Consider the following 22,109-nt stretch of genomic DNA (forward strand, 5'->3'; position numbering starts at 1 on the left):
GACATTCTGTTTCATGGAAATAAATGAGTGTGTGTATTACAAAATTTCCAGTTTTGGGTAAACTATTCCTTACAGTATCCTGTTTATGTAAATGTCACCAAGCAGGTTTAGCAAGTTTTTGGATTCTTCTGTATTATCTGCCTTTTTTTTTTTAAATTCAGGACATGACTAAGCAAATCTTTAAGTACCTGATAAATAACATCAGGAATATATATATATATATATATATATATATATATATATATATATATATATTTGTTGTTATCAGCTGGCTATCAAAAAGAAAATACACAAAATTAGTAACTGTCCTCAAGTTGTCCTTCATTGTTTTTTCCCCAGTGGAATCTTAAAACAATCTTTTCTTCTAGAATCCTAAGGCTGCTCTTTTCCATTCATAACCCGTTCATATTGACCACTGCTGTCAAGGCCCAAAGAGGGAAAAAAAATCATTATAAAACTAGTCCATAGTCCCCAGAAAGCTTGGAATATAGTGCACTTGTCATATGGACTACTGGAATGATGTCTTTAAAGCACTATTATAGGTTCAGTGTATATAGTATGTCCTTTATGAAGCTTGAAAGCTCCTGCTCACTACAAACTGTTATTCTATTGAATAGAGCTGCTTAAAATATATATTTTTATGTTCTAATGCTCTACTTTCCGTTTTACCAATAATTTTTTTTAACAATGTGAGTTTTTGAAAATGTTCCTTCAAAAGCCTGCCAGATTACCAAATTCAATCAATTCCTTTACAATATACACACATTTGCGCTCTGTCTTAATCCTGATGTGTTGAAAACTGCTCCGTTAACGTTATCACATTCACAGTTCTGAATGACTTACAAATCATGTCTTGTACATTTATATATTTTAAATTCCATTGACAGCCCTAGTTTATATCCATTCAATGCAAGTCAATGGGGAGCAAAACTTTCAAGCTCCAAAAAGAACAAAGGCAGCATTAAGATCCATGTCATGAATCTGCCAAGGGGACTGCAGATGGCAAAGCTTTATAGTGAATAAAAGGTTGCGTGGTGGTTGCCTCAGACGGACGCTTTTGGAGCATCTCACCACCACCATTGTGTCCTTGAGCAAGTCACTTAACTCCAGGTTGCTCCGGGGGACTAAATTAGACTAAATTAATTTCCTCATTATTGGTGAATTTCCTCCTGCCAGTGGAGCCTGATTGATCCAAGTGTTTTCAGTGAAAGTGTTTGTTTGATTTAGCATTTCTTACATGCTCAGCTTTCAGATAACTTAGTCTTATGTATTTAACAGTTAGTGCCTTTTGACCTACACATTCACAAAACCACGCATAGGCCCATTCATGATAGATATGTTTTTTATAATGATTAGACCTCGGGTGTGGCATTGCAGGTTCTCTTACGAGAGGTTCTCTCGTGTTGCGTAAGCTAGCTTACGCTACGGGAAAGATTAATCTTTTCTGAGATATTGAAGCCAAAAAATTATCCTTAATTTTGTATCCATTGTCAACGCAGTGCGGCAGCTGCAGACCTTGAGCGGGCTAGCTAGCGAGCTCATAGGTTGCTCTGCGGCAACTGCTGCAGCCTATAGACGAGCTTGGGCAAACTCGCATCCAATGAGAGGCGTCCGCGCGCTCACTGCATCAAAGCCCGCCAAAATGGGTGTGACTAGAGTGCATATAAGTGTAGTTCGTAGGCTGGAACCCTGATTTTCATCTCTTCAGCGAAGCTCTTCGCATCTCTGAACCAGAAGCCGCGTCGCCGTTCGAGGGGCATCAAGCAAGCGTGGACAGCGCTCGAAGAAGCCGGCCGTCTTCGCCACCTTCAGCCGTCCCTGCGAAGCTATGCCATCCGGCGACGTATCCTTTTAAAGCAAGCTAGTTCTTAAGAACTTCACAAAAGAGTATGAGCGTCTTTTTAAAGATGCCTCGCTCCACTTGCGCCTCATGCCGCCCCTCTCAGCACCGGAGACCGCCACATCATCTGCGCTCTCTGCCTGGGACTGGGGCATGCAGAGCTCGCCCTCGCTGAAGGCGGATGCGATCTCTGCGAGAAGCTGCCGATGTCGACCCTGCGGGCTCGACTCAAGCGCTCAGGACCGAAGCCGCCGGCGCCTTCTATTCAGCCAGCAGAGAAAAAGCGCCGCTCTCAAAGGCTGCCGGAACCAGTGGTAGAAGCGATTGCCTCGCCAGAGCCCATCCCTCGAGCATCGCCTTCACCCTCCCCGCCCACCCGGGACGCGCAGTTGCCGCCGAGTGGCTGCTCTGCTGCCATCTCGGACGAAGAAGCATGTTCCATCATGGCTTCGGACAACGAGGAGTGGTCAGGCTCACACACCTCCTCCTCGGCCCAGGAATCCAGCAGGACCCGCGCCGGAGTCGAAGGGGAAATATCACGCCTCCTCACACAGGCCGTCGACCGCCTCGAGCTCGAGTGGTCACCGCCCCCTGAGCAGGCACCCAACAGACTCGACGGCTGCTTTCTTCAGAGCCGCCGCCGCGCAGCACCTGCTACCCGGGCCGCTCCCTTCCTGCCGGAACTCCACGGCGAGCTTTCCAAATCTTGGAACGCGCCTTTCTCGGCCAGGGTCCGATCCCATCGGTGGACAGCCCCACCGAGAAGGGCTACGCTTCCATCCTTCCGGTCGAGGATGCGGTAGCAGCACACCTTTGCCCGCCCTCCGCGAGATGGCGGTCTGAACCAGTGCTCCCGTCTAAGGCCTGCAGAACAACTTCCGCCTGTGTTGGCCACGCCTATTCCGCCGCCGGCCAAGCTGCATCTGCTCTGCACTCTATGGCCGTTTTACAGATCCTCCAAGTGGACCTTCTACGGGAGTGGGATGAGGAAAGCAGGCATCCAGAAGCGGTTGCAGACATAAGAAGTGCGACGGACCTCGCCCTCCGCGCTACCAAAGCTGCAGCCCAAGCTATAGGGAAGTGCATGGCCGCACTGACTGTGACCGAGAGACATCTGTGGCTAACGCTAGCCGACATGGGAGAAGCAGAGCGCTCTACGTTCCTCAACGCACCGCTCTCTCCATCCGGTCTCTTCGGCTCCGCGGTGAGTGGTATCATTGACCGGTGCTGGACTCACGGACATGTGGGGTATCGCCGCTGCTCGTGTTTTTACAAGAGCTGCTGGATAAGGGCAGATCCCCATCCATGCTCAAAGTGTACGTGGCGGCCGTCGCGGCGTTCGCTGAACCCCTGCACGACCAGTCACAGGGTAAAAACGAGCTGGTCATCCGCTTCCTCAGGGGAGCTAGAAGGATGAACCCTCCGCGCCCCCCCTCCCTTCGAACCGCTTCAATCCGTGGATGTGAAACACCTCTCACTTAAAACCGTTTTTCTAACTGCCCTATCATCAGTTAAACGGGTGGGAGATCTTCACGCGCTGTCTGTTAGCGCTGCGTGTCTTGAGTTTGGACCAAGTGACTCCAAGGTCATTTTAAAGCCTAGACACGGCTATGTCCCCAAGGTGATTGGTACTCCTTTCAGAGCACAGATCATTTCCTTGTCGGCGCTACCAGCATCTGATAGCGAACGCAACGCCAATCTCCTTTGCCCAGTCAGAGCACTGAGATTGTATACTGCGCGCTCCGCATCTTTCAGACGCTCTGAGCAGCTTTTCGTTTCGTTTGGAGGGCGCACCAAAGGTCTCGCCGCCTGAAACAGACACTGTCCAGATGGATAGTGGACGCTATTGCTGCCGCGTACGGCGTCAAAAGACCTACCATGCCCGCTAGGCATTAGGGCTCACTCCACTAGAGGCATGGCCTCCTCGTGGGCATGGTCCAGCGGGATTTCCATTCACGACATATGTGTGGCAGCGGGCTGGGCTTCCCCCTCCACCTTTGTTAGATTTTACAATCTGGAAGTACCCGCTCTGCAGGCTAAACTGCTAGCGGTTTAATACGCTACAGCTCCCCTGGTGAGCTGCATTAATGGGACACATTCCACACAGACCGGCACCGCCGCTCTGTCTATGTGCTTATGTACTACACACACACTGGCCCGCACTCTTGCCGGCCAAATATTAATTCCCCACTCACAAGGGCTCCCCCGGGTCCCCCTTAATTCCCTGGGGCTCATGCAGTGGATGCTTGGCGCGCACGGCGTTGACAAAGGGTTCCCGTAGCATAAGCTAACGTAACCTCGGTTCTCTCTAGATGAGGGAACGAGTATTGCGTAACCGGCCGTGCTCGCGCCACGAGCGATTTTTCGCTTCATTCAATGAAAACCAGGGTTCCAGCCTACGAACTACGCTTATATGCACTCTAGTCACGCCCATTTTGGCGGGCTTTGATGCAGTGAGCGCGCGGACGCCTCTCATTGGATGCGAGTTCGCCCAAGCTCGTCTATAGGCTGCAGCAGTTGCCGCAGAGCAACCTATGAGCTCGCTAGCTAGCCCGCTCAAGGTCTGCAGCTGCCGCACTGCGTTGACAATGGATACAAAATTAAGGATAATTTTTTGGCTTCAATATCTCAGAAAAGATGAATCTTTCCCGTAGCGTAAGCTAGCTTACGCAATACTCGTTCCCTCATCTAGAGAGAACCGAGGTTACGTTAGTAACCGATTCGTTATCTTTTGCAGATAGTTGTTTAAGTGGTTCTTTCAGTCTCAGTATAAAGACATGGAGGAAAATACCTTAATAACATATCTCTTTGTTATTCTCTAAAAGATTACCTTTGTTCATGTTAAAAGTTTGTGGAGTACTCCTTTACAATCAGTGTTGGCAAAAAGTAGGAAAATTGCATGCTTTGTTTGTAATCTGCAAGTCACAGTGACGTATACAGTTTGTAATCTGTGCTCTTTTATTAAAGTGGAAGTGCAACCTGAGATACCTGAATTGCCAAAAAGTATGTGCATTCAGAACTATTTAGGGGAGATTATCTGGAGTATCATATTGCTTTATTTTTAGTGGCATGGTTATTTCTCTTTCTTCCTCTCATGCTCTGTTTTATTGTTTGTCTAACAATATTTATTTTTGTCTTTAACACAACCTATAGTCTAGAGATAATTGTTCATGTTTAAAGGTAAAAATTATAGCAGTGCTGGTTTTTTATTATTATTTATGAATCCGTGATTACGCAATGTTATAAAGTCTGCACTATTATAAATAGCTGGTACTGGTAGAGATTGCTGGGGCCACTCGTGTTCCTATTTCTAATTCGCTTTAATCAGTTATAGAATTTCTACATTTTACAGACCAAAGATTTTTATAAATACATGTTTAAAGGGATAGTTCATGCAATCCCAGATGTGTATGAAAAAAGAATTTGAGTTCTTCTTGCACCTCTGTGAAGAATGAGACTGGGGCAGGGCGCGGCCATGAGCAGCACTCGAAACCCAGGAACCAATCATCAAGCCGTGAGGGCTCAGGGCAGGGTGGAGGGTTCCACTCCAGCCCGACACTCTCGGCAGCCCGGGCAAGCATGGTGGTCGGCCAGAGGCAGAGAGATAGCGACTGCATCAAAGATGCTAGAATATATAGCGCCCAGGGGCATACTCTGCATCAATCGCGCAGAGGGGGAGAAACAGCATACACATCTCATCTGCGAGGTAAATGGAATGGCAGTGGAACTCGCTGCTCAACACCGCTCAGCTCTGAAGAAGAATTCTGAATGAGAGGTTGTGAGCCAGCTCCTTTTATACCCGCATGTCAGGGGAAATGTCATGCAAATTCCACTTGCCAATTCCCATTGGCCTTTTCTCAAAGATCAGAGGTGTTTGGGGCTCCCAAGAGCAACCCCTAGTGTCACTACATCGACACAACGTCGAGCGAGTGACAGATAGGGAACATATATATATATATATATATATATTATATATTTTTTTTAGGGTTTTATTTTTTTTATTAAATCTAATTACTTAAGTGCTGGTCTTTTGATTTGGGAGATGTTTGACTCTTGCTTCATTCCGTAGGGTACTTTTTTGCTTGACCAGATTTGGGTTAGATCTTCCAGCCTTGTAAAGACTGTCCTGACACTTTGATTTGATAAAGTACAAAAGTCAAATATAAAAGACAAAAAATTACATATCATGTTGGAATTTTTTTCTCAGGTTCAGACTCTTGATGCTTTGTAATAAGGGTTTTTATGTGTTCAATTATTGTTTCTGTATTTGCATTAAAAAGTATGCTATATAATAAACGGTGCTTTGAAAGCAAACTTGTGTCAAGTTGAAAGTTTCTTGAATTAACTGAGGAAGGTTATTATCCTACAAAAACCTTGCCCAAGATTCTGTTTTATTTTACGCATGAATGTAGAACAAGAGGCACATTTATTTTCATATCCTTCTCTCCTCCCCCATCTGTCGCACAGCACACTTGATCCCTCCTCCGTGCCTCCGTACCGGTACACTGCCCTATTCAACCGTATGCAGATCGTAAGTCCCTGGAGGTGGGACGAGGGCAGGGCTGCCGGAATGCGACGTGTCTCGGAACGAACTTAAATACGTTTCTTTTTCCGCGTCTCTTCACAATCTACATTCAAAAACTTCACCTGCACTCTCAGTCTGCCCCGCCTCCGAGCGAAGGTCTATAATCGAGCGCACTCCACCGGAGAGACATGCCTGGAACCACAACTCAAAACACGGTGAGATTAGAAAAAGCAACCGCCGCTGGCAAAAATCGTGTGAAGTGCTTATAACAGGACTGTCTTCTCCTTGTTGATGTAATACAGAAATTATATTTGTTGAGTCGGAAATGCCTGAAATGCACAAACAAGGAGTTTTTCGTAATATCCGCCAACTTTGTTACTTTTTCTTTCTTTGTTTTCATGAGTTACTGTTATATAACTGCATGCAATCAATCTTGGGGAGATATTGGGCAAGCGCTCTGGTGCGAGTAAGTGCAGAATTAGACAACCTGACCATTAAAACTCTTACAGAAGTTGACATTTGATTTAATATATTTTTTCTCTTAGAAAATAAATTAACCAATTAAAAATAATGATATATAATGTATAATAATATATACAATAATATACATATATATACATATATATATATATATATATATATATATATATATATATATATATAGATATAGATATATACACACACAGTGGCAAACTTCATGACCAAACTGTTTTAAATTCAGTACAGTAATATTGTTCTTATTACACAAATGAAAGATTGTCATATATTGAGCAGAGCCTGTTTATGTCCATTAAATCATACAATGAACAATAGTGCCAGAAGTGCTTGTTTTGAAATACAACAAAAAGAAAGAAAAGATTGCCAGTTAATACAGTAGTTTCAACATCATAAGCCTCACACATCACTCTTCCCACAATTTAGAACCACTGGAATGGACAGCGGCTATTAACTAATCTGACCGCCAAAGACAACAATCTTAACCTGAATGCACAAGGATTATTATTTGTTTTTAAAACAGACACTGCGACCTAATGTTAGAACTATAAAACAGACCGAGTATAACACAAGAAGAACATGATTGCCAGATAACCCCTCCATAGCCTTTAGATGTCCTAGTATCAGAAACAATGTCCTAGTATCTAGACCAAGTAATAACACAGATCTTTTATAAATACATTAACTTACCTTTTACTTGTACACAAAATCCATGCGTCTCTCCTTGCGAATGAACATCTAAGTCATTATGTTGTAAAAGTCGCCGCTTGAAATTTGTATTATTTCTCAATTTTTAATTTAAATGAACTTTGCCATATCCACGTAGGTTGTTGATGCTGTCACTGCAGATATCCATTTAAGTGCTTAATAAAGCATTATTTACGTGAACTTGAACGCGTTGACGCAAAACTAAAATCTAGCTAGATAGCTTGAACAAAAGAAGGAGCTTCTGATGGGCTTACTCATTTTGGTAAGCATGCTTACCTTGGTCATTTGTAGTAACGGGGGCGATTCAATTTGAGTTAACATAGGCCTACAGTGTTGAATGAAAGGGCGATAAACAATGGAATGAGAGATGGTGGCACCAAAGTGAATAAATTAATAACTGTCTGTGCTCTTCAACTGAATTTGAATGAAAACAGTAGTATAAATTAACAATTACATTTAAATATTTAATTGTGTACATATATATAATTAAATATTAAAAAAATATATATGTTCAAGAACAAAGAGACAACAAGAATAGTACAAATACTACAAGTGTAAATACAGAGATATAATAAATATATAATTGCATGTAGTTATTACTATGTAATAGAGGCTGTGAGGTGCTTCATGTTTGTATAACTCTACATTCAGGAGTTCATGTCAATTCATCCAGGTCATGGGTCAGAGTTCAGTTGTTTTTAAGGGCCACTTCTCATGAGAAAATAAACTATTGTTATTGGTTGCTTTGGAGATTTCATGCACGTAGACCATATACCTTTACACTGTGTCTATAAACTTTATATGAAACTTTATATAAAAATTTTATTTTAGGGTGAAGGTAAACACTGGTTGTTAACATATAAAGCTTCATAAGCTGTTTCAATATGTTTTAAAAATGTCATATTTTAGACAATTTTATGACAGTTGAAGCAAAAGAAAAACTTTGGCTGCGCTAAAACACGATGATTTCTGTCGTGAGATACTAAAAGGGCTGCCTTTCTCTGTCACTTTTTTATGGAGGACAAAGAAGCCCTTCTTTAAAAAAATGCACATTCCTCTCACCTCATTGATAGTCAAGTGTCAGGTGGAAGATTAAGTTGATTAAACATTATAAGGACAAGCCCACAAAGACGTTTCTTTATTCATTTCTGTTGTCTTTGGTGTCAAATTTTACAGCCTTTCTAAGAATTTTAAGGACTCCGTTCATAGGTCAGAATTTTTTCAGTATATTTTCTGTCAGATATGCATAAGTTATTATTTGTTATTTCAACACCGTTCATTCATAAAAGCCTACTGGCACTACATGGCTGGCTTAACAGAGAAAGAAAAAGAGTGAAAAATGATTGAGTGCATTTGAGAGAGGTGGTCTGTTTGGTGGGATTCAATGGAAGTCAACAGTGTTTGTAGTGAATGAATCAATTAGTTTTTTAAGCAATCCACAAACAAATTTGAGACAGATATGAAAAAGAGACTTTATGTGCATTTTTGTGTAAAGATAAATGACATCATTGAGAGAGCAGAGACCTACTTAATGCTTCTACGTATAGTCGCTAAGACATGATTTATTCATGTTTGTCATGTAACAGTAACTTGAAATTTCAGTTTTGATCTTGTGTAAGGGTGTGTGTCCTGTCTAAAGTTTGATGCAGATACATTCCTAGTTAATTAATACAAAGGTCTGTTTATAAACCAGCGTTGGCTTTCATGCAGCTCAACCCACACAAACACAGTATTTTTCTTTCTCAGTGCGAGTCGCTCTGTGGGGAATTCAGTCTAAGGCAATACATCAGAGAGAGAGAGAGAGAGAGAGAGAGAGAGAAAAGTGAATTAGATACATCATCATAGCAACGTCTGCACACTTACCACATTGTATTAATGACTTCCAATCTGAGACTATCGATAATTGCAATACCTTTTCACACCACACACAATGCTATGTTAAGAGCTGATTACTTTATATTTTACATTCTTTGTATGTTTTCTACAGTTATAGATATTTCTTATACACATGCTATGGATTTTCCTATGAAAAGAGAATTAAAGCAACATTAAATAAATTGTTTAAATGTTTCTATTTCTGTTTCTTGCTGTATCTCTAGAATCTGAATAAACATTTTGAAACAGGTGTTGATTGTCTTAAAGTGATTTTCATGGCACTCGCACCATTATATACAGTACATCTGTAGAATTTGAATAATGAAAATACAAACCCGTTTTAGGCCTTACTCATCAGAGTAACAGACTGATGCTCTGAGGATAGCTCTTGGTTTTTATTTGAGGGTTTTTGCAGTGTCTGAGAATGCCCAAATACTTTCTATCTTTCTCTTTTATTTTCATCCAGTGGCTGTGTGCTCAAACTTGTATCCATAGACATGTAGATATTCTGTAATTATGTTGAGTGAATTGTAAATATTACTGTCTTTGCTACAGAGCTCCACATAAAGTTTTATCTCCTCAGATGTCAGTGGGCTTACTCCTTAGAAAGAAAACCAATAGACTAATTTTACAAACTTTATTGGACACTTACACCTTTCTTTCCTCATCTTTTTAAAAATGAAATACTATGTGGGTAGCAAATTAATCTAATTAGAATAGAATTAATTCTTTGATACGGCTCATTTGATTAAATAAAAATTATAATATTATATTATTTTATATTATACTGTATTCTAGTGATTGGTTTGATTTAAACTTTTGTATGTATGCATGTGTGTTTGTAGGATCTGCAAAGATCAACTAATGTGGTATATCAAGCCCACCATGTTAGCCGCAGTAAGAGAGGGCAGGTGGTGGGAACCAGAGAAGGTTTCAGAGGTTGTACAGTCTGGCTCACTGGTAATACACACTCACACAAATCCATGAAATGCTAAATCTTTAATACATTTAAATTATGAAATTCAACCAATCATCCAACTGTACAACATGCTTTAGTAATTGTTTAAAGACAGTATCAATCATGCAAAATGTAATTTAATGCATATATGATGCACTTAATTTAACCTGTTAAAGCAAGTAGGCCTACGCCTGACATGAAATCGCAGTTATTTGGTATTTAACTTGTTTCATTTTGAATAAATATTATTTCCATATCTTTATATGTAAATATGGTTGGGAACAACAAGTTTAGCCAAACAAGTAGAACAGTGTGTGGTTTAGCCAATCTACACAGAAAACTATTAAAAACAATATGACCAGAGACCGTTTAGCCAGAGATGGACCACTTGTATAAAAATGAGAGAAATTGGATTGCACAATATGGCGGATGTATAAAGGAAGTACTGCCTTACTGGTAAAAGAGCAATGGTTTTAGAGACATCAGTATTTACCCATTCATGTAGATAGGAGCTGTAGTTTTATGCCACTTTTATCCATAGAATATAGCTGCCAGTGTTACCAAGATGGCCGCTGAGTGGACTGACTTGTGTTGAAAGGGACTTAGATATGACTAAAATTCCTGTGATTGTGAACTTCAATACATACTGTAGATCACCTCAGCTTTGGAGTGAACCTGCAACAGTTGCATAAGCAGATTGATATATGTTTTAGGTGTCATCCTAGGTTATAAGGAAAAAGATCATATTTCATTTAACCAGTAATGTTCACTGTTCTAATTAAAGCACACAAACAATCAAACATAACTAGCACATGGTTACAACCATAAAGAAGCAACCCAATTTCACCAAACCAAACATCATACACACTTTCTGTTGTGTTTGTGTAGGTCTGTCAGGGGCTGGTAAGACAACGGTGGGCTTTGCATTAGAGGAGTATCTGGTGTCCCACGCCATTCCATGCTACTCTCTGGATGGTGATAACATCCGTCACGGCCTGAATAAGAATCTGGGCTTTAGTTCAGAGGATCGAGAGGAGAATATTCGGCGTATTGCTGAGGTGGCCAAAATGTTTGCAGATGCTGGGCTGGTCTGCATCACAAGTTTCATCTCACCATTTACCAAAGTGAGCAACCACATCACCACAAACAAGCATTTTAATATTTATATAGTTAGTTCTGTTAATATGTTCAAAAAGTTTTAAAACAAATTAACCTACATTAAAACGCTTAAGAGGCACCATAAATACTGTCCTGGGACATTTTTTTAAGGTCTATAAAACATGAGGGTTTTTAAACAGCCTCAAACAAACAGGTCAAAAAAGCATGCCAAAACATGGTCAAAAACAAAGGAAAGTGCAAGAAAAATGGGTTACAAACTGTGTGTACTGTTTCATTATTGAAATGTATTATTAACCTGGATAAAATCCTGCCACAAAAGGATCGTATGGACGCCCGGCGCATCCATGAAAGTGCTGGCTTGCCATTTTTTGAGGTGTTTGTGAATGCTTCTCTGGAGGTGTGTGAGAGCAGAGATGTTAAAGGACTTTATAAGAAAGCAAGAGCTGGAGAGATTAAAGGTAATATAACACACACACATTAAATCTGCTACTGTCAAACATTTACAAAATTAGTTAAAGGTAGAGTATGTAATTTCTGTCTTACAGCACAAATCTGAATTACAAAAATAACAGCCTGATATAATAAATATTTTGGGACTTTGGCAACATTTTTGCAATGCAAAATGTTATGCTTCTTTACACGTTTTGCTGCATTTTCTCAGTGAAATGTCCAGTGGGGGGCTCGAAAAGCGAGTGAAATGGTGTCGTAATGAGATGAGGTTTTTAAGATCAATATTAGATGGAGGTTTTAATAAGTACAACATACCTACCTATCTTAAAACTTTAGCCTAAACATAACCAACAAGAACATGAGAGAGGTAAACAAAACCGGCATCCTTACCCAGCAAATGCGACATGAAAAGCAAATTTTCTATGACACTTTCATCTCACGTCACCTAGAGTGCTTGGGTCGAGCCTTGGTGCCTTACGAGTCCAAGACCCTTTCAGGCGAGCTACAGCGCAAGTTAATTACACTGGAATTAGTGTGTAAATGTAGCTGGGTCTGTAATTAAAATGTATTGTTTTTCAAATGATGCATTATAGTAAAAGTGTTCAGATTTTATAACGAGCAGTGTGCGAGTAATAGAGGAAAAAATAATCAGTTATAAAGTCATGTTGTAGCGCCTCTAGTGTTAATTTAACCAGGAAACTGCGGAAAATTTAAAATGTGTCACTTACAACTGAGTTTTCAAAAATGTAGTTATAGTAACATTCATTCTATGAGACTAGGTTAAAAAATATGACTGTTTACTATCAAGTTTACAGAACACACCCCTCTTCTTCCATTGGTTAGACAGCAAGATAGTCCCATCCTAAACTCAATGCCATTGGTTGAGTCAATGTTACTATGTTTGTCTGGTCAGGATGCACAAACAGAGTTGTTTTCATAGTACGAGTGTTTACAATTAACCTACAAATGGCTTACTTATAGTTGTCTCTGCATATTTTTCTGGAGTAGGAGAAAGTATTTTAACATCCAACAAATGACACACTTCACTTTTAACAGTAAATGACAGACAGCTGAAAATGGCCATTACAAAGCATCTACTTACACAACGTATTTTCCCCTTTTTCTTTTCCTGCCTTTCTTCGTTTGCTCAGGCTTCACTGGTATAGATTCAGAGTATGAGGGTCCAGAAGCTCCTGAGCTGGTTCTAAAGACTGGAGAGCTCACTGTGAACGATTGCATCCAACAGTTGGTGGATCTTCTGAAGGAGCAGGTTAGTCGAGAATGACCTTTATTTGTCATTTCCATCATTCTTTTGGTGCACATGCCTTTATCTTTTGAGTACCTCATGGTCACAAGTTCAAGGTCTGAACCATTGTCCTATGATGAAACTGGATACACTTCTGACTGAAGGTCAACAGATAGAGCAGGATGTTTTACAAAGGGGTGGGAATTAGCACAGACCAGGCAATGTGATATTATATTGATATCTGGGTCTTGACATGATATTGCAATTCTTTATTTTTAGTGTATTGCATTTCAAAACTGTGACATGTTATGATATATATTTTTTTCCAACTCAAAGAAGTTATTTAATATTATGGAACAAACCTGTCTACATTGGATTTTAGCAATAAAAGGTGCAAAAATTATAAAACCATAGTCATAACTAAACAAAAAAATGCTCCTTAAAGGGATGGATCGACCAAAAAATTTAATTCTATCATTATTTACTTATTATTTACCCTCATGTAATTCCAAACCCATATTACTTAGGACAGGTTCATACTAATCCGCTTTCATTTGAAAACTCTGAAAACGCTGTTCCAGTGTGAATGAGAGCCCTAAACTTATCAAAATCAATGCGTTTTCAAATGAAAAACTTTGAACATGGCCTTACTCTCTTCCATGGAACAAAAAAGGAGATGTTTGGCAGAATGTTAGGGAATGACAACCTCAGTCACCATTCACTTTCATTGTATGGGAAAGAGCAGCATTATCTTTCTTCAGAATGTCCCCTCTTGTTTTCCATGTTAAAAAGTAAGTCATACAGGTTTGGAATGACATGAGAGTGAATAAATTATTACATCTCATCAAGTAACAACACCTATTTTCTTTTTATAGTGAACCTTTATTATACGTTACTGATTATGAACACCAACACCAATGTCATTTATCGCTCACTCTCCCTCTCTCTCACTCAGAGCATCATTCCCAGTGGAGTTGTTGAGGAGATTAATGAACTCTTTATGCCTGAGAACAAACTGAAGCTGGCACAGGCAGACGCCAGCACCCTGCCCTCTATCAGCATCACCAAGGTAACCATCGCAGCATCTCTATAGCATTCATCCTCACGGCCAGGATCCACTCCAGTGTGTTCATGCTCATTAATGTTATGTTCATTAACATGAGTGAATATTTGATAAGATGACACAAAACTGGTTTATCAACCTGTTAACAGTATGGTGTTACTTTTCCCTAATTGCAGTCCAAATGTATTCCAAAGTATAGCAATTTGTATGCTATTTATGAACAGTTAAATCTAACGTGATCTCTCTTATTATTCTGTGATATTATATTATAAACGTGGAGTTTGGCCAAAGATAATCCCTCCTAATACAGACTATCAATCAGAGCAGACATTTTCAAGAATATGAATCAAGATAAATCTTAAATTCATAAACATAACATATTGTATGCATTTGTGTGTGTAGTTGGATTTACAATGGGTGCAGGTGTTGGCTGAAGGTTGGGCTAGCCCTCTTAACGGCTTCATGAGGGAGAGAGAATACTTACAAGTTCTTCACTTCAACACACTACTGGATGGTAAAAAACTAAAAAGCACAAACACCCTTATGTTGTTTCAAACCTGTATGGCTTGCTTTCTTCCACAAAAGGAGATGTTAGGCAGAAATGTAGTCACAGTCACCATTCACTTTCATTGTAACTATTCCTTCAACACTATTTTAGAGGTGTCTCGAACTTTATAGTCATTGGCTGTCTCTTGTTACAGTTACACATATAGGTTAACATCTTGTGTATCCTCACGCAATCCTTTGTACACATGCATGAGCATTGTATTTTGGCTTCGTTATATACAACAAAGAATTTTAATTAATTTAAACTGACTGAAATTACATCAGAAGACTCTGGGCTGTCAGTAAAGGGATAATCTTTCGATGTATGGAGTAACAAAAATGTTACCGATCACAGCTGATTTATATGATTATCTTTTGGAGAAAGGCCAACAAAACTACATCTGGTAAGAAACCTTAATAAAGTTTTACATTGAAACCTGTTTGAGTCGAAAGATTAGAGTCTCGGGTTCATCCGATATGCCATTTTAAAAATGTGAGCGATTTATCGTGAAATGCCACGCTGCTAAAACATAATGTACACTAATGTGTGCTTTAGCAAATGTTTTCCTTAGAAATCCAATATTTACTGTGCATTGACAATCAATGGGTTCATCCAAAAGCTAAAACATTTGGTTTTCAGAAGATTTATTTGGAGTTAGGATAAAAGTCAATTCAAGTCAAGTCAATTTTATTTGTATAGCGCCTTTCACAACACACATCGTTTCAAAGCAGCTTTACAGAATATCAGCATTAACAGACGATAAAACTGTAATGTCTATAAAGTCGATTAATCATCATTGTGTAATTTAGATAAAATAAGATTTTTAATAGTGTTTAAAAATAATTAAATGATAATTGTATTAATAACCCCAGTGAGCAAGCTGTAGGCGACTGTGGCAAGGAACACAAAACTCCATAAGATGTAGATTAATGGAGAAAAATAACCTTGGGAGAAACCAGACTCAAAAGAAGTGTCTTCGAACTGTTCTAAGACAAGTGCAGACAGACGGCACACTGAAGGTTAAGTCAAAGGAGTATCCCATAGATCTCTATGTAGCTAAGTGCATTCACTCGTAAAATCTGACCAAAGGTTCAGTTTCAGGCTGCAGATGAAGGTTTGACCACTCAATATGTTTGGCAGACATGGGACAATGGTAATCAGTACATCGATTCAGAATATATAAAGTATATATATTTTTAACATGGTTGGCAGTGATTGGATGATGCTGGCCATTACTTTGAATCAGAATTATTTATGGTAATTTCTGATGTAATATCTGTAATGTCTTAAAAACATAAATAACCAACACTCCTGGTATCATAATAAACAATTTAATTTAGAAAATCAGACTTTATATAGCTTGGTTTTATTAAAAAAATTTCAGCTTAGTCCCACTGTCCACATATGCTACCCTCAACTTTTAGGAAAAATATTGGCTCTAGAAATGTTTGTATTTATAATTTTTTTTGCATGCTTATTAGGTGCTAATAGTTACAAATCAAATAGGGAAATGGAAAATGCACACAACAGTCATGCTCAGGTCTCAGAAGGTTATAACAATGATGATATTTATACCAACAGCGGAAAGCTAATCAAGGCTCTGCACTATTATTCTAAAATATGTTTTATACATAAATCCCCATGTGCCAGTGCTGGAGCTGCTGGAATGATGCAATTCTCTGGTATCCTATGAAACTCACTCATTATGTTTGGTTTAATTGGGTTGGTCACCTATACAGTACATCAAACATCAGACAGGAAGGAGTATTTACTTTGCATTTGTATTTTCAGAGTATTTACTTTGCAAGCAAGAGCATTGCACAGCAAATATGTGTTTACATACACTGTTAGTGCCAGTTAAGAGTGAACTGAGCTACGAATTCAGTAGGAAAGAATACAAGTCAAAGTTGCGTAAAAAGACTCTATGTGCTAAGTAAAGGGAACAAGTGTTTTTCTTATTAAAAATTGCTAATAAATGTGCAAAAATGTGCAAGAGAATGGTATATAGTTCTCTGATATATTGAAAATGTAATTAATTCTAGTTAATGTGGATGGTCTTAACTATGCCTAAATACAGGTGGTACAATCAACCTCTCAGTACCCATTGTCCTTCCTGTTGCTACGGAGATAAAAGAAAGTCTAAATGGCAGCGTGGCTGTGGCTCTGGAGTACCAGGGAAAACGTGTGGCTATCTTGCGGAACCCTGAGTTTTTTGAGCATCGAAAGGAAGAGCGATGTGCTCGCCAATGGGGAACAAGCTCTCCCAAACACCCTTACATAAAGGTACTATTAAATACTTCTCAACCTTGATAACAGATATGTAACAACCCACCAAACATTGTGGAAACCTCTTAAATATCTAAATATGTTAAGTAAAAGTACTCTTAACTCGTTAGATTGTATATCTAACGGGCGAAATGCTGTTGCTATGTACCGATCATAATCACAGCTGCCACTCAATATCATACTGGCTGACAAATCACACCACAGCAATAAAAGTATCATACTGCCTGATAAAATCACACCAAACAATAAAGGCAACTCCAGACTGTAAATCAGAGTTCACTAGGCCTGTTATTTTCCATATAAACACTTTAGTGGGGGATCCAATAATTCTATAGAAAATAATTTTAGATTGACATGCACCAACTAGCTATGCATTTAATTACCTTAACCTATAATTACAAAATAAGATTTTTTTTGTCATTACAGATAACAGAAGGGTTTTGCAGCATGCTCACCACATTCAATGTTTTTATTATTGTTGTAACCATGTAAAATGCACCAATACATACGTCAAGTTGCTAAATTTAACCAGTTACTTGTTTGCAGATGGTAATGGAGAGTGGTGATTGGCTGGTAGGGGGTGAGTTAGAGGTGTTTGAGCGAATCAGATGGAATGATGGTCTGGATCAGTACCGTCTCACCCCACAGGAGCTAAAGCAGAAATTTAAAGAGATGAAAGCAGGTAAGAGCAGATGCATCAATGAGGATGTTTAATGATGGACTCAGTACGGGTTTCTATGTCATCTTGGACTTACACTGACACCTAGGGGCATGGATGCAGCATCTATCAAACATGCCATTCACAGTCAGCCATGAAAACATATATTTTATGAGTTCAAATATTTAAAAAACAGGGTGGTTACTGTGATTGAAGGAGTATTATGAGTTCAATACAAGTTAAGCTCAAATGACAGCATTTGTGGCATAATATTGATTACAACAAAAATATATTTTGACTCGTCCCTCCTTTTCTTAAATATTAAATAAACAATATGTGTGTTAACATGATTTTAGTGTGATAAGATTGCTTATGAACTTTTCAGTTTAAAGTTGTAGCCAAATTTTCTACTTTGTTTCCATGACGATGTAATGTTAAACAACCTAAACCCTTAAAATGACTGTAAAAAATGACGATTTAAACAAAGTTTTAACAGAAGAAATAATGTAAGTGCTTTTATAAAGCTTCAAACCTTCAAAAAACTTGGCCCCTTTCACTTCCATTGTAAGTGATTCACTTTTACTTTGAATTTGGTTTAGTTTTTAAAGAAAAGGAGGGCTGAGTCAAAATAATTTTTGGTCATATTCAGTATTATGCCATAAATGCTTTCGATTGAGCTTAACTTGTATTTAACCCAGAATATTCCTTTAAGTGAGTAGTATTCGGCTGGTCATATGATCCTAACGTGGCAGCCCCCATGAGGGTACCTTCTCCATGTAGAATAAAACAGCTTTTATAAGGTTACTGATATAACTAGAGTCCTCATCTCTTGTGAGTCCTCATGATTTTATACATATGGCTCAAAATTTAAATTAATTTATTTAAGAGTAATACTAAACAATTACGATGTGCCCTTTTAAGAGATCAGTTTTAGTATTGATCTGATCTCATAATAACTTTATAAGTAACTGCATTTAAAGAGTAATCCTCTGGTGACATATTAAACTTGGTTTATGTTTTAAAGCTTAATCTCCATTAAAAATCATTCATTCTTGATCTTGGAGGTACATTTTGGCCAAACAGGTTCTTGGCACCCTCTTGTGAAACTAATAATATTGTAACCTGTAATGCAAGCATGTTAACTCAACAACCAATTAAAACCTTAATTCCACTGTTTTCCCAGACGCCGTATTTGCCTTTCAGTTGAGAAACCCAGTTCACAATGGCCACGCACTGCTGATGAGTGACACGCGTCGACGATTAGAGGAACGTGGATATCGAAGGCCAGTGCTGCTGTTGCATCCTTTGGGAGGCTGGACCAAAGATGATGATGTGCCTCTGGACTGGAGGATGAAACAGCATGCGGCCGTGTTGGAGGAGGGCATTCTAGACCCACACTCCACCATTGTGGCCATCTTTCCCTCCCCTATGTTGTATGCAGGACCGACTGAAGTAAGTAGAACGTGATCTGTTTCACACAGGTTTGCCCATGGACAGATATATAGAGAGATAAACTAATTAAACTAATAACAAGTAGGATATTTATTCTTAAACCTTCTGTCTATGTGTATGTTAGGTACAGTGGCACTGTCGTGCAAGGATGGTTGCCGGGTCTAATTTTTACATTGTGGGCCGTGATCCTGCTGGAATGCCCCATCCGGAATCAGGGCAGGACCTGTATGATCCATCTCACGGGGGTAAAGTTCTGTCCATGGCACCTGGACTCACTTCTGTGGAGATCATCCCATTCAGAGTGGCAGCATACAATAAGACCAAGAAGTCCATGGACTTCTATGACAAGGACAGGTGAGACAGGATTCAAGAATGAGAATTTAAAACAATGCAGGGGGCTTTTCACTAATCATTACTATATTGTGGCTATGGACGTTTTGACACACACACACACCGATTCTGGAGCTTGGAAGTTGGCTGCTTGTACCGCATCTCTTTTTGTTTCACACATTTCCTCATTTGTTTTTCAGGCATGCCGAATTTGAGTTCATCTCCGGGACCAGGATGCGCAAGCTGGCTCGCAGTGGAGAAAACCCTCCTGATGGCTTCATGGCTCCCAAAGCCTGGAAGATCCTGACTGAGTATTACCATTCCCTACAGAAAGATCACTGATGACATAGCAACGGCCCCTTACAAGACATTCTAACACAGAAACCTCTCAAGAGTTTTGAAGAAATATGTTTTTTGCACTTTGAATACCTCAGTTCACTAGTGTAAGGCATTGAACAATGAAGGTGCACACTTGCACTTACAATATGTTACCTTTGGCCTTAAAGGGGTAGTTTACCAAAAAAATTAGCTCATTATTTACTTACCCTCATGACATCCTAGATGTGTATGACTCTCTTCTGTTGAACACAAACAAAAGATTTTGGAAGAATATTTCAGCTCTGCAGGTCCATACAATGCAAGTGAATAGTGACCAGAAATCAAGGACATTAAGGCAGCATAAAAGTAATGCATACGATGGTTAAATTCATATCCTCAGAAGTGATATGATAGGTGTGGGTGAGAAATAGATACATATTTAAGTCCTGTTTTTTTACTATAATCCTTTTTTATTATCATCCCTAACCAGTAGGTGGAGATATCAAAGAATGCGAATCACCAAAAAACAAAAGGGGTGAATGTTGAGATTTATAGTAAAACATTACTTAAATATGTATGTTTCCCACCCGCACTTATGAAGATATGGATTTAACGACTGGAGTCTTATGGATGCATTGTATGGACCTACAGAGCTGAGATATTCTTCTACAATTCTTTGTATGTTTTCTGCAGAACAAAGAAAGTCATACACATCTGGGATGACATGAGGGTGAGTAAATTATGAGAGAATTCTCATTTTAGGGTGAACTATTGCTTTAAAGAAGGTCAGTTTATGCAAATTTACTTTTAAAAGAATGGGAATATGAAAGTGATGTGTGGGTAAAAATAAAACTTAGTCAACTGTGAAACTTAAACTAATGTGCCTTAATCCTGATTAAGAGTGTGCCAATCCCAAAGAGATTATGAGATAATGGGCCTTGGATGCATGTAAATAGGTGTATCATTTGTAATCTAAATGAAGCATTTTTTATTAGAGCAATGTTAATCCAAATACTGTAAGGTAGGATTTCACCATGTAACCAGAATGATTCCGTTTACATAGAAAGTTTTTTCTCAAGAGTTGGTTATCTGGGAATCAGGTTAGGAAAAACATACTGGGGAACATATTTAATGTATTATTTCAAAGACAAAAATGAATCACACTGTTTTATTAAAGATTTACCAGTGTATGTGCAGTATGATATAATTTTAGACTGTATATCATATCTTAATTAAATCTTTGTACTGTAGTTATATAACCATGACCATATGGCTGCTTCTTTACATGCAACTCAACAGTGTTTGTGTATGTACAACTTGCTTTCTGTTCCCTGAAACAAGGGCAAAAGTTACATTTAACAGATGGATTGCGTAACCCGACTTTAAAGCTAGTCACAACACAGCCACAGAAATTGTGACGCTTTACCGCCATCCTGTGGTCACCAGCTCACATACTATCATTTGGAAAAATGGATGATTATGAAAATATTTACTAGAGCGAATGGTTACTGTCATTTCAGAGAACTGTTGTAGTGTGACACAAAGAGCAATTTATTATCATTTTATGTTTTTTTCTTCAACTTCAGGCACTTTGAATCCCTTGTAGTTGATTTTAATTTAAATACACATATTTCAAACAAACATATTTCTTTCTTTTTGTTATATGAAGTTCACATTAATAATTGGAAACATTTGATCATACCTTCATTAATTTTGGGAATTTTTGTTATAATTTTATAAATGGTTCTTCTTTTTTCCTCTCTCATAATTTTTGGGATATGCTTTTAATGCATAGAATTTTTTTCTCCATAATTTTCCAAATCCAAAATTCAATATTTAACTATGAAAATCCATTATAAAAATACAAATTGTTACATGTTTAAATCTATGAAAATTTAAACAAAGAGTGAAATAAACACAAACCATTCCATTATTTACTGTGTGAAAATTATTTCTATCATGTCCCTATAAGTTTTATTCAAAAGTTAGTGTATAGGCTGTACAAGTCGATAAATGTGTCTCTGAAAAGTATGCCTGAGATGAAATATGAGACATGTGATTGATATAATGATATCTGAAGAAAACAATCAAAATCAAGGTAGCCTAAAACAGCCTTTTACTTTTGAGCAGAATATTTAAATGGGGGGTAATTTCCAATCAAGACACAATTTTGCCAAATTATGCAATACATTGTTTAAAATAGTATTTAATTGTGTGTTTTTAGGATATGTTTGGTGTT

General features: G+C 38.7%; 1 protein-coding gene across 1 annotated transcript; it reads left to right on the forward strand.

Annotated features, from left to right (window-relative positions):
- The first annotated feature begins 6,371 nt into the window (after positions 1 to 6,371).
- On the forward strand, positions 6,372 to 21,720 carry LOC127657232 (bifunctional 3'-phosphoadenosine 5'-phosphosulfate synthase 2-like). Its single transcript, XM_052145930.1, has 12 exons — positions 6,372 to 6,580; positions 10,289 to 10,403; positions 11,290 to 11,525; positions 11,840 to 11,978; positions 13,122 to 13,240; positions 14,172 to 14,285; positions 14,682 to 14,793; positions 16,904 to 17,109; positions 17,659 to 17,794; positions 18,954 to 19,222; positions 19,347 to 19,576; positions 19,753 to 21,720. The coding sequence occupies exons 1-12, from the start codon at positions 6,554 to 6,556 to the stop codon at positions 19,892 to 19,894; spliced, it is 1,845 nt and encodes a 614-aa protein (XP_052001890.1). The 5' UTR covers positions 6,372 to 6,553; the 3' UTR covers positions 19,895 to 21,720.
- The last annotated feature ends 389 nt before the right edge of the window (positions 21,721 to 22,109 follow it).

This window comes from Xyrauchen texanus, chromosome 16, assembly GCF_025860055.1.
Source record: "Xyrauchen texanus isolate HMW12.3.18 chromosome 16, RBS_HiC_50CHRs, whole genome shotgun sequence".
In the NCBI taxonomy this organism is placed as follows: Eukaryota; Metazoa; Chordata; class Actinopteri; order Cypriniformes; family Catostomidae; genus Xyrauchen; species Xyrauchen texanus.

Excerpts from the sequence above, each read along its gene's own strand:
- LOC127657232 (XM_052145930.1), top strand. The coding sequence starts at position 6,554 with ATGCCTGGAACCACAACTCAAAACACG. Across the intron at positions 10,404-11,289 it reads TTGTACAGTCTGGCTCACTG|GTCTGTCAGGGGCTGGTAAG; the intron begins GTAATACACACT and ends GTGTTTGTGTAG. Across the intron at positions 11,979-13,121 it reads AAGAGCTGGAGAGATTAAAG|GCTTCACTGGTATAGATTCA; the intron begins GTAATATAACAC and ends TCGTTTGCTCAG.